We start from the raw sequence: 13565 nt of genomic DNA on the forward strand, positions 1-13565 counted from the left end.
ACTTGGAGAGATGGTGCATTGGTGTTGAATGGTGACTTTATCCATGTACGTTGCTGCGCACATATCATGAATCTTATTGTTAATGAGGGGTTGAAAAAACTAGATAACAGTATTATTAGTATCCGTAATGCTGTGAAGTATGTAAGATCATCTACTGCGAGATTGAAAGCATTTCAAATTCGTGTAGAGCAAGAAAAGATCTTGGGGAAGAATGGTCAGCCTTCTAGAGGAAGTGTGGTTTTAGATTGTCCAACTAGGTGGAATTCCACATATACCATGTTAACAACGGCATTGAAGTTTAGATCGGCATTTGATCGAATGGCATATGAGGATAAGCTTTATGATGCTTATTTTCATGAAGAAGAAGGTGGGAAAAAAAAAATCGGACCACCAGGAAGTTATGATTGGGATAATGCTCGTCGGATGGTCAAGTTTTTGAGGATTTTTTATGAGGCCACATTGTCATTTTCTTCTTCACTGAGGGTGACATCTAGTACGTGCTACAACGAGATATGCAAAGTTGAAAAAGCTTTGAATACAATGGCGGACAGCCTTGACCCACACATTAGTATGATAGCAAGTAGCATGAAGGAAAAATTTGAAGAGTATTGGGAGGGGTCTTCGAAGATAAACAAGTCGTTGATCGTTGCTTCTATATTAGATCCACGGGGGAAAATGAATTTTCCAGCACTTTGCTTTGAGACTTTATATGGTAAAGATAGTGCAAAATGTGCTGAAATGAAAAATGTGGTGAAGGATGTGTTAAACAAGCTTTTTGAAGCATATAGTGCTCAACACTTTAAACCAAGTGCTAGTGCTAGTGCGAGTGCGAGTGCATTTCCGAGTGAAAGTGTGAGTGCATTTCCGAGTGAAAGTGCGGGTATTAGTGCTAATAGTGGGCTGACTTTTATGGATGAAGACGATGAGGTATTTGAGGACCCTTTTTCCAAATATACTGAGATGGTTGCCGTTACTAGAGATCACATAGAATTTTCAAATGAGCTAGATCTTTACTTGATGGAGTCGGTTGAATATCAAGTGTCTAATGCATTGGGGGCTCCATTTGATATTTTATTATGGTGGAAAGCTAATAGTTCGAAATACCCAATTTTATCGCAAATAGCTAGAGATGTACTTGCCATTCCGGTATCTACAGTTGCATCTGAGTCCGCCTTTAGCACAGGAGGTCGTATTTTAGATGAATATAGGAGTTCTATGACTCCTGATATGGTGGAAGCATTGATACTGACACAAAATTGGTTGCGAACTTCACTTTTTGTTGATTCAACGACAAACCTTCAGGTGTTGGTGGAGGAAAATGAGTTCATGGATGCTCTTACAGAAGGTATAAATATTAATGATTATTTATTTATTTTTTAGATTTGTTTACTTTAAGTTAAAGAGTTATTTACTTCAAATCTTTTTATTTTATGTAGAGCTTCGTAAATCGACATAAGCAGAACATCCAAGTGTTCTAATATGAAGATTTTTGCTGCAACAGTAAGTTTGTTATCGATTTAGATCAAACTTAATAATCATTTACAATTAAGGCATAGTCATAATACAAATATGCTACTAGTAATATTGAGAATTGTTAAGGCATATTGAGTTATTCAACTAAATTTTAATTAAGTTTTTTAATTTTTTTGCAGCATGGACTGATTTGCTTCATTTTCTATCCGTTGTTGCTCGATATTTTTCTATGGTGGTGGTTAATTATTGCTAATTTGGAGATGTTGTGTTGAGTATTGATGGTGTTAGTCTTAGAGATGGATTATTAGCCTTATTTGTCATGTGGAGAATGAAGATGTTTAATCATGGTTGCCATTTGCCATTTTAATTTTTAGATTTGTAATTTTTGTAGTTTGATTGTACTGGATATTTGTTGTTAAGAATGTTTGGAATTTAAATTTTTAGATTTTAAGTGGTTAGAAACTTAGAATTTTTAGATTAAATTGTTTCAATCCGAACTAACCCGAACTAACCCGAACTAACCCGAACTAACCCGAACTAACCCGAATTATGAAATACAAGTATGCAACCCAAGAGGGGGGGTGAATTGGGATTCTAAAAATTATTCAATATTAAAGAAAATCTTAATGCAAATATAACTCAAATTCAAAGCAATAACAATTAAGATGATCACAATATAAAAAGATAAGGGAAGAGAGATTCAAACACGAGATTTTTACGTGGTTCGGCCAACCTCGCCTACGTCCACGCCTCCAAGCTTTCCGGGCTTGAGGATTCCACTAAGCAAGCCTCCAAGGCTTCAAATGCTTACACTTGACTTCCAAGGTGTCAATGGACCTTTACAACAAGAGATTATCCCCAATCTCTTAACCCAAGTGTATCCCAACACTTACAATCACTCAAAGTAAAAGATTACAAATTGTTTTGCCTCTCACAATATATAAGATTACACAATGATGTTTGATATGTGAGTAAATGAAGCAAGAATGTGTTCTAAGCTCTATGAAGATTGTATTCTCGAATATTAGCTCAAATGGTTGTGTTGTGATCAATCTTCTTTGAATTTGAATGAGCTTATTTATATTTGGAGCTGAAAATCTAGCCGTTACAAACTGTCGGACAGAAAACGGTTCGCCGTTAGCCATTAACGGTTAACCGTTTAGGCTGGTCAAAGTTACCGTTGAGCCAGATTTCAAATAAACGGTTTGCCGTTTAGGATTGCCCTTTCGCCGTTAACTTCCAGAGACCTGCAAGATGAACATTGGTTAACCGTTTTACGCTAAACGGTTAAGGACTTGCATGAAGTAACGTTTCTGGATATTATCGGTTAACCGTTTGAAATAATCGGTTAGCCGTTTGTCTCCAGTAACCTGCACAATGAACATCAGTTAATCCGTTTTCATTTAGCGGTTAAGGGTTTGCATAAAGTGGCTTCTCTGGGTGTTATCGGTTGACCGTTTAAAAATAAACGGTTTGCCGTTTGTCTCCAGTAACCTGCACAATAAATTAGCCTTATCAGTTTTCGTTAATCAATGCCAGAGGAGGACAACCTTCGATTCTGGACGTTATCGGTTAACTGTTTAAAATAAACGGTTCACCGTTAGTGTCCAGTAGCCTTCCCATCTTGGGTGTTTCCGTTAAGCATAAACGGCTAGAGCTTAGGCAAATATGTTGCTCTCTGGTGATAATCGGTTAACCGTTTAAAAGCAAACGGTTTACCGTTAATTTCCAGTAACCTCCCTATCCATTGTGTTTTCCGTTTTCCATAAACGGTTAGAGGTTTAGGAAATGTGTTACTCTCTGCCTATAATCGGTTAACCGTTTAAAATAACCGGTTCACCGTTTATAACCAGAATTGCAATTTTAAACATGTTTTTGCAGAGAATTTCTTTCTAATTTGAAAAACCATCTTTTATGAAGAAATAAGGCAATGATTAAAAGAGTTTTCGTTTATTAAGAAATAGCTCCAATATTTATGTCAAAATACATTTAAAATTTGTTATCATCAAAATCAATATTATTAACATATTTATGTTAACAAATTATTCTAACCCGAACTAACCCGAATTAACCCGAACCGAAATTGTAACCCGAATTATCAACCCAATCCGATCCGAATTGTCAACCCAAACCGAACCGAACCGAATTAAATTCGGTTCGGTTTGGTTCGGGTTGGCGTTTTGAACCCGATTGGGTTCAATTCTCCAACCCGAACGGGTTGAAACCCGAACCGAAACCCGAACAACCCGAACCGAAATCCGATTTGCCCACCCCTAGGAAAGGCTATTGGAACTTAACGGTGAACCGTTTATTTTAAACGGTTAACCGATAACGTCTAGAATTGAAGGTTGTCCTCCTCTAACACTGATTAACAAAAACTGATAAGGCTAAATTGTTTTGCAGGTTATTGGAGCCAAATGGCTAACCGTTTAATACAAACGATTAACCGATAATATCCAGAAAAGTTACTTCACGCAAGTCCTTAACCGTTTAGTGTAAACGGATATCTAATGCTCATCTTGCAGGTCTCTGGAAGTTAACGGCGAAAGGGTAATCCCAAACGACAAACCGTTTATTTGAAATCTGGCCCAACGGTAACTTTGACCGACCGAAACGGTTAACCGTTTAGGGTTAACGGCGAACCATTTCTGTCCGACAGTTTGTAACGGCTAGATTTTCAGCTCCAAATATAAATAAGCTCATTCAAATTCAAAGCAGTTTTAACACAACACGACCATTGAGCAAATATTCGAGAATACAATCTTCATAGAGCTTAAAAACACATTCTCTCTTCATCTATTCACACATTGGGCATTGATTTGTAATCTTAAATATTGTGTGAGAGAAAAACAATTTGTAATCTTTTGCTTTGAGTGATTGTAAGTGTTGGGATACGCTTGGGTTAAGAGATTGGGGATAATCTCTTGTTGTAAAGGTTTATTGACACCTTGGAAGTCAAGTGTAAGCATTTGAAGCCTTGGAGGCTTGCTTAGTGGAATCCTCAAGCCCGGAAAGCTTGGAGGCGTGGACGTAGGCGAGGTTGGCCGAACCACGTAAAAATCTCGGTGTTTGAATCTCTCTTCCCTTATCTTTTTATATTGTGATCATCTTAATTGTTATTGCTTTGAATTTGGATTATAATTGCATTAAGATTTTCTTTAATAATTTAAATAATTTTTTAGAATCCCAATTCACCCCCCCTCTTGGGTTGCATACTTGTATTTCAAGAAAAGCCTTTAAAAAAAATAAAAGAATCTATAAACGAAATAAGACTTGTAAATATATTTTTTTAATATGGTAAAGAAAGACACATTAAACTACATTGTCCTAAAAATAAAAAGGTCAATCAATTAAAAATAGATAGATATAATATAAAAAGAACAAGTTTTAGATATAGAAGAAAATTTTAATATAGATGAAATATCAGATAACGATAATATATGTATTCTCAGTGACCAAAGTAGTGAATCAGAAACTAATAGTAACTCAAAAGTATAATTAGATTTAGAAATCAATGTCTTAGAAACTTATACATCATTTTTCAGTAAAAGTTGTATAGCTTGTAATAGAAATTTTGAATTAGGATATACAGACACAAATACAGATAAATTCTTTTGTAATAGTTGTAAAGATAAACAATAAAATGATAAAATAGTAAATAAATAGAGCAATAAGTGAATTAATAAATATAGATATAGAATTATTATTTTTAAAAGAAACAGTTTACACTAAAGCAATAATAGACACTAGAGCAAATAAATGTATTATACATAATAGCTTAGTCCCTAAGGAAAATAGGAATAAATTGAGAAGTTTAATAAATATTAAACAATTTAATGGAGAATTAATGCAAATAATAGAATGTATAAATAATATACCTATTAGAATAACTGGAGAAACACATATGTTACCCCAAACATTTATTTCTAGCCAGAAAGCAAGACATAAATTTGTTTTAGGATTAAATTTTTATATTAGGAAATAATGGTAATATACTTATAACTCCAAATAGAGTAAATTTTTTTAAAAAGTCTACATTCATTCAACTAAAATCCGAAACACGTGTTTTACCATATGAGCAAAAGTCAATAATGGTAGAAAAATATATAGACTTGCAATTTTTTTATTTTTTATTAGAAGAAGAAAACAAAATGGACCGTACTAAAGTAGAAATTTTAGATGATGAAGAGATAGATAAGTAATTAGAAAATGTCATAAATATAGGGGGAAAAAAAAGATAGAATGTTTAAAATGTGATAGATGGCCCGAAGAAATTAGAAAAAAAAAAGTAAAAGAGTTAGAAAGATTAGATATAATAGGTGACAATCCAATCAAACAAATAATAAAAAAGAGATATATTAATTAGAAATAATCAACCCAAACATAATAATAAAAACACAAGATTTACCTTATAGTTTAGAAGATAGAAATGAATTCAAAATGCATATAAATGAATTATTATAATTAAAAGTAATAAGAAATAGCACAAACAAACATAGAAGTCTAGCATTTATAGTAAATAATCATATTGAACAAAAATGAGGTAAGAGTAGAATGCTAATTAACGATAAAAGATTGAGTTTGGACCAGGATGGTAAGAATTAAGAAATATTACCCCTCTTAGACATGATTTTTCTTCAATTTCCTTTGATTATTCTTTAATTGAAATGCTAGACAATGAAGATTTTTTTTTTAAAGCCCTTGGTTTTTTAATGATACGTATTATTTATATTTTCAACTTAGAAGATTTAAATTCTTTCCACCAATTTTAAACAAAAGTCTATCTATCATAAAACTAGTAGTCTTAATCATAAACTTAATCTCTTTGCCACTTAGACCCCAAATAATTAATAAAAAGAAAACATGTGTCATATTGCCAACGTATCATGTCATTTTTATAAACGAATGAACCAAATAGTTTAGAAAAAGACATTATCATGATAAGCCCAACTTCTTTGCAAATAGACATATACAGAAGATAGCTTTCTATAAATGGGTTGAGCCTAATAATGATAAAATCATAGCCCAAGCACAAAACTATACTATTCTAGCTCAAAGACATCTTGTTCATGAAAATCAACTTATTCCTTCACTACAGCTAAAAGTTGACGATCTAGAAAAATGTGAAGAATATCCAAAACCGCTAATTGAGATCAATGACAAGCAATCATTAGGAACTGAATTTGAAGTTATAAGTCATCAGTCTTTGGATGAAGGCATAGCAGTAGCTATTGATGAAATGATATATAGATAAAAGACACCATTAACCAGCTAGCAGTAGTCAAAAAGTCTTTATTACTGTCATATTTTTACATATGTTCTTCTTTTACTCACTACCTGAAAAAGAAAAAACTGCGAAAGCATCTTTTTCATTTTATCATTTTATTACCGATCTTGAGTCATCATAAAGTAACAGTAGCCAGTCAATATTTTTACTACTTAATTTTTAGCCAATCTTTGGTAAACTACCACATGTAAAGTGTAATCTCAAAATTTCATCTCTTGTATGTCAAGGCATTGATTGTAAAATAATTGTTACAAGTCTTCAATTGTATATATAGACCTCTTGGATCATTGAGAGAGTAGAGTTTTATAGAGACTTGTAGATAATTTAAGGTCAAGAGAGTCTTGTATTCAAGAAAAGCAATAAAATGTTTCTTTATTCATAAACACTTAACAATCTTTTAGACATCAATCAGCAAGCTTTTATCAAGTAAATTTAATTTCTTTAGTTTTATTTACTTATTTATTTTTTGGGGTTAGAAGTCTCGTCTAGTTAATAAAAGTATAAATTATATTTAAAGTATTAACAAAATGCAGACCTTGTTATTATTTAAGGGAAAAGAGTATGTAGAAGGTTTTTGAAAAATATTTTTTTTTTACAAAATATAAAAACTTAATAAGAGTTTCTATTGAATTTCTGAAATTTTCTTTTTAAACACGGTCTGCATTGCCCTGTTTAGCCCTTGATGTGTTAAAAAGGCATTTTTGGGCGTGAGCCTAGGAGCTTTAAAATATTTTTTACTAGTAGGTTTTCAGAACTAGTTTTATTTAATTTTGAAATGCCAGTTTTTGCCAAGACAACTTCTAAAGTTCTCATAAACTTTTTGAAAATTCATTATACATAAGTGGGAAAACAGTCACATATATTCTATGGTTAACCCAAATGGGAACTATATCAGTATATATTGTCGGCTTCTTATACCAACAATAGATGATGACATACACAACCAATTAGAAATTTTTATTTCTAATTGATTTACTTTTTTATTTTCTAGGCAATGGGGTTTAATGTGTCATTTTCTACCACATAAAAAATATTTACAAGTTCTATTTTGTTTATAGATTCTTTTACCTTTTTTAAAGTTTTTTTAACTTTTTGTTTATTATCTTTATGCTTAAGGAATTTTTTCTTTAGATTTTTCTACTATTATATCTGTAGGTTGCTTATATTAAGTATAACTTTTCCTATGCTTATTATATTTCTTATGGCTAAATCGACTAGGGTAATTACATCCTAAAGTAGGTACTTCATGCATATACACATTTTTCTAAACTGTAATTTTATTTGATGTCCATCATTTTCTTCTATCTTTTTCTTCTTCACAATACTCTTTAATCCTCCCTCTAACATATTCTATTACTGGTAATAATATAGTACAATAATTAATTATTTGTGTCCTTTTTAGTTATAAACCAATTAATTAATTCAATATGTAATCTTTCTCCTATTTTACCTCATAGTTTATCTACAATTTTTAATAATAAATCTTCGTCAAATGGTCTTCCTATATCACGACAAAATTTATAAAATAATTTGCATATTCATGAAAATATCTTAAATCACATATTTTTAATTGTTCTAAGTTTCTAATTGCTTTAATCTATTTAATTATATTGTCCTTTTCATCTACTCCTAGTATTAATTTACCCATTAAATCTATAACACTGATTACTGGAATGTTTGTATCAAAATTGTCTAATTCTTCAACTTTATTTTTTTCATCCTAAATATATTATTATAATTTGTAGATAAATTAACAAGAAAAATAGGAGAAAGATTACATACTAAATTAATTAATTGGTTTAAAACTGAAAAGACACAGGAAATTAATTATTATGCTATATTAATACCAGTAATAGAATATGTTAGAGGTTGGATTAGTGAGTACTGTGAAGAAGAAAAACATAGACTATGCAGACAAATAACAAGGGACTTCTCGATCAGAGGCCTAAAAAAATGCAGGCAAATACAGCATACTCTAATAAACTAATAAAACTATCTATATTATTAATATGTAAAGAGACTGTGATACGACACACAAACAGACTCATCTATGAACTTGCTAGAGCTCTCTTATGGATGAATTCTTTCTGTGAGCTAAGTTAAGCCCACACTTGGTTTAATGCTGCCAACAACTTCCACCTCCCTTAACTGTTCTTTTGCAGTAAGAACCATTGTGTGTAGGAGCTCCGCAGATGGAGGTTCCTCCAGAACTCCAGCCTTTACAGGGACTATTTGTTGAACCCTTGTTCGATGACTGTTTTGAATGCTGCCAACAATTTGTATTTCCCTTTACCGGCCTTCTGCAGTACGAACCATTAAGCGTCTGAGCTCCACAAACAGCGCTACAGAAGTCCTCTTCATTGAATGTACTTAATTTTGAACCTGCATCATACACATTGGACTTATCTTCTTCAGCTGACTTGGATTTGATTCCTTTAATCTTCATCCCTTTGTGCTCCTCACATCTCACTCTTCCTTTAACAGGTTGCCTGCTGCAGAAAGTCCCATCGCCTGATTCCACCCCACATATGGTATCAGAGTTTGGTTTGGTTGTGAACCTCTTAGAAAATACTTGAGGTTGTACTCTTCCAGACCTAGACATTTCAGAAGAGTCAGAATAATTGCAAGCATTGGCATCAAAATCCACATTGCGTACATATTCAGATGCTCCTAATATATTAGAATTGGATCCATTAGTGCTTCTCCATTTGTGCTCTTCACTAACTGTGCACATCTCTTCAATCACTGGAGGCTTCACTGGGTTCGATCTACTGATCCTCAAACCTTTGTGTTGAGTGCACCTTTTTCTTCCTTTAAGTGGTGGCCTTCTACAGATAGAACCATCATCTAAGGACACCCCACAGATAACTGTACGGTCCTCATCAGTGACATGTCTTTCCAAAACCAACCTAGGCTGTGATTTAGTAAATTTAAAAATTTGAGAAAAGAAACTGTGACCCTCCTCATCAGCATAGGTGCCACAATTATTTTGTTTTGAAGGCAGTTTGCTTGCTTTGATTTTAATTCCTGCTGGCTTTTGACTGAAATACAAAAGCTTCCTGATACTTTGAGGAAACTGAATATTGTCTGAAGCAATGGTATTGAGCTTCCGAAGAACATCATAATGGCGACGTGTGCCATTACTCCCTTTGTTCCATGCATAATCAAATGTACTGAGGAGTTCACTTTCTGTGTTAAGAGCATCTGCTTTATTTTCCATCTGTCGAGCATTAACAAAGGAAAATAAAAAGAAAAGAAATCACATTTCAGAAACTATAAACCAAATAACTATGCATGCAGGCCTACCTCCGTTAATGCATATCAGCGGAATATAAACCAGAACCACTCAAACACAATGACCCCAGATGCAAACGTTATGATCTATGAGTGATTGATATGATCTACAAAAATTTGCACAATTCTGCTTGTGTATAAAATGCAGGTTAAAAGCCTCAAGCATCTTTAAAACAGAACCAAAAAAAATGAAAGATACAAGAATGACCATGCTATTATATCCATAGTAGCATTCAAGAGAAACAAAAATGACTATGCATTTATGCAATTGCAAGGAACTGAAAACAAGATCCAAATTTAACAACTTTTATTGTACTACTAGCCAAGATTCAAAGGTCACCAGCAACTCCTCAAAAGATGCTTCAAAGGTCATGTTTGTTCATAGAGTAAACAGGGCCTGATTATGATGTCCCTATTTGGGTTTATTTTATACATAGTGTATTAGTATTGAACTTCTAATCAAGTCATTCAAAAGACATTGCTAACTAAACGTAGTGTTGTACATAAAAAATGAGCCACATCTAACTAATAACAAATCAAAAAGAGCTATATATAGAAATAGAAACAGAAGCAAGGATTTTAAAAATTCTCAAAAGGATGCACACCTACAGGAGCCCATCGATAAGCAATGGCGTGACGTCTGCTGAAAATATCATCAAAACAACCAGACCCATTACTGGGGTTGTTATTCAAATGGGCTCCACTACGGCCATAACACTGGAGTCGCGTTCGGACACTGTCAGCTTGTCCAAGATAGACCACAACGACGTCATCTGAGTCGATCCTGTCCGTACGGGAGCGAGATGCAACAATTCCAAGCTCATAAACTCCAGGACCCGAGGTACTTGGAAGGTTGTGAACCCTGTATCTATCGGCTCCTTCCTTGCCAAGCAAATAATCTGCCCAATCTGACGCCCCAACAAGTATCTGCAATAGCCATTTACACACAACACACATATAGATGCACACAATATATGCAGTCTTTGTTAATGAAAGAGGTGATTAATTTTATGAATACTAATCAAGCAACCCAGAAGGGTAAAAATGAAAAGATTGGAAAGGAAAAAAATGAGCAGACCTTCCATTTAGAAAAGTGGGCATCGTGTTTGGTTCGCTTGCATTCTTCCCTCTTGATTCTGATTATTTCAGTCTCAGCCGCTCCCATCTGCTATTCTGTAACTTGACCGTTATTTGTGCCTTTTTTTTATATCGTTGTGACTTATGGTGCAAAGTCCATATTGCCCCTGTAATTGTTGGAATTTACGATTGTCCATGGTTGGTTAATAGTTATTAATATGTGTAATTGTTGGAAGTTACTCAGTAAACGCCCATGTTATGATTATGAGTTGTGACTCCATTTGGATATCTTTCCATTTTGATTTTGATTTTTTTATTTTTAATGTATATCATTAATTGATAAATTAACTCAATACTTTGCCATACTGTAATTCAATTCTATTAAGATAGTCTTTTTCTCTTTTTTTTTATCTTGAAAGATAGTCCTGAAATCATCCTACTTAAATTAAATATTTGTATCTTCGTTAGCTGAACCTTTATCAATTGCTTTCAAGAGGAGATGTTAATCAATTGAGTTATCATTTTGAAATATAACAAATTTTGATTGTAGGTGTCATATTTTATCTCAATCTAATAGGGCAACATGTATCCATATTAAAGAATAAAAAATACAACCACACACCTTAAAAAAGCTGCGAGTTTCATTAAAACAGTACACAACATCCAACTAACAACTCCAACATGAATACCTACAAAAATCAGGGATTTAAACCCTATAAATAGTGTCAGTGACTTAATCTAAGTATAAAACATAGGTCGTTAATTAAGACACCAGATCTTCTCGAACTAAGACAACTTGTCTATAAATAATGATCTGATCTCATTATAGTAACATTTGTGTTGAAATTCTTATAAATACCAAGAATATTGAATGTACCTTCAAAAAATTCTCTTTTAGCTCACTATTCTTATATATATTATCCAAAATCTTATTTGAACATTGAAGCGACTTCGAAGGAGCAACCCCCACACTTTGAAACAAAGAGCACAAAGGAGAAGAGTTTGTTGGTTTTATTAAAGGTACTAATAGTCATTTCAATAAGGTTTTAATTTAATTGAGACTATTATTCACCATTTCTATGCTAATCTTAGACTCCAATCTATTAACGAGACATCAAATGTTAAACCACTTTGTTTAACTATGCAAGTTCTTGTTTAATTACTTGAAAAAGAAATGGTTATGTTATCTATAAGATTGGTAGATCAAATTCTCAAATAGCAAAATTACATAACACTATCAAAAACTATTTGCATCCTTTGCTGCAACAAGAAGCAAACAAGAAATGATTGAATTTTACTATTTGATCATCTTAACCTACCAAACTATATTTCTGCTCTCTGCCGAAAAGAGAAAAACTTGGTGAGGAAAAACACATGATGAGAATCTTCTTCCCCTTTAATTTGTTGCAAACAAAAAATAAAAAAGGAATGCAGAAGGCTTCAGTGATTGTAAGATTCAGCGTCCTTTTTTTTTCTTCTTTCCCATCATCACACGGCCGAATCCTTTTGCTTTCTTGCTAAGTTTTCTGAGAAAGAAAGTCACGACAACAAAAAAGTTGCCATGTCTGTTGCTTCTTATCCTACGTTTTCTTTTCTACCTTGTCTCATCGAATGTCAGCTTTATATAAATATGATGACAAATCCCACAAAACTTTTTTACATGCCCAGTAGATAACCACTAACCAAAAGCCGGAAAAAAAAAAAAAAAAAAAAGGAGGAGAATGAAACGGTTGAGATAACATATCTTTAATCCACCTCCTGCTAGCCATTCAAAGTTACTTCATAATATGTACAACTTTATTTAGATTCCATTTTTTAGGGGTTTGGCCTATCTTTTCTTTTTCTTTTTTCATGCTACATTTCTAAGCCCAACACCATATATTTCTATTAGGCTTTTTCACATCTTAAAGATTTTTTTCTCTTTTTTTAAAGTCCCCCGTGCAGATTTTTCATATAAATAAGTTTTAATTAGATAACTTTGAATAAAAATTAAGAAGATTTTTGGAAGAATTTTAAGAGAGATCTATGGTAGCTTTTAAAATATTTACGGTGACTTCTAATCAATTTTTAATTTAAAACCAGACCTTGTTGTATTTTTATCAAAATTTTATATTTATTTTTTGTTTGAAAGAAAACAAATTCATATTGGCGATGGAAGTTGCAACGTTGACGTCAATTGCTCCTTTTTATAATTTTTTTTTTGCCTCTCTCGTTATTCGAACCACACTCTGTCACGTCTCAATGTTGACATGAGGCGTCTTGGATTCTTGTGGGCAAAATTAGACCCGTACTTAATCAAAACATTAAACTGATGCTGACTAGCATGTAATTAAAAGAAAGGGGGAAAAAAAATTTGATGATAATGCCCCTGTTGATGTTGCCCTTCCAATTATTTCATTTGTCTTAAAGGATAATTGCCTTGATGTGCCAGATC

At 32.9% G+C, this 13565-nt stretch overlaps 1 protein-coding gene and 1 long non-coding RNA gene across 2 annotated transcripts; one reads left to right on the forward strand and one right to left on the reverse strand.

Moving 5' to 3' along the window:
- The first annotated feature begins 1302 nt into the window (after positions 1 to 1302).
- On the forward strand, positions 1303 to 1794 carry LOC112095880. Its single transcript, XR_002904024.1, has 3 exons — positions 1303 to 1345; positions 1437 to 1500; positions 1653 to 1794. It is a non-coding gene; the product is annotated as an uncharacterized LOC112095880 (long non-coding RNA).
- Positions 1795 to 8667: 6873 nt separating this feature from the next.
- On the reverse strand, positions 8668 to 11224 carry LOC18055626 (protein EFFECTOR OF TRANSCRIPTION 2). The gene is made up of 3 exons (XM_024178034.1): positions 11133 to 11224; positions 10664 to 10981; positions 8668 to 9980 (listed from the first exon to the last, which is right to left on the reverse strand). Exons 1-3 carry the CDS (start codon positions 11217 to 11219, stop codon positions 8877 to 8879), a joined length of 1509 nt encoding a protein of 502 aa, XP_024033802.1. The 5' UTR covers positions 11220 to 11224; the 3' UTR covers positions 8668 to 8876.
- Between the last annotated feature and the right edge of the window lie 2341 nt (positions 11225 to 13565).

Source organism: Citrus clementina, unplaced genomic scaffold (assembly GCF_000493195.1).
Source record: "Citrus clementina cultivar Clemenules unplaced genomic scaffold, Citrus_clementina_v1.0 scaffold_1, whole genome shotgun sequence".
NCBI lineage: Eukaryota > Viridiplantae > Streptophyta > Magnoliopsida > Sapindales > Rutaceae > Citrus > Citrus x clementina.

What these genes read in the sequence shown, in the direction of transcription:
- LOC18055626 (XM_024178034.1), bottom strand. Translation starts at nt 11,219, where the DNA reads ATGGGAGCGGCTGAGACTGAAATAATCAGAATCAAGAGGGAAGAATGC. An exon ending in CCCACTTTTCTAAATGGAAG is followed by an intron (nt 10,982 to 11,132) that starts GTCTGCTCATTT and finishes TGGCTATTGCAG; the next exon opens with ATACTTGTTGGGGCGTCAGA. An exon ending in TTGCTTATCGATGGGCTCCT is followed by an intron (nt 9,981 to 10,663) that starts GTAGGTGTGCAT and finishes AATGCTCGACAG; the next exon opens with ATGGAAAATAAAGCAGATGC.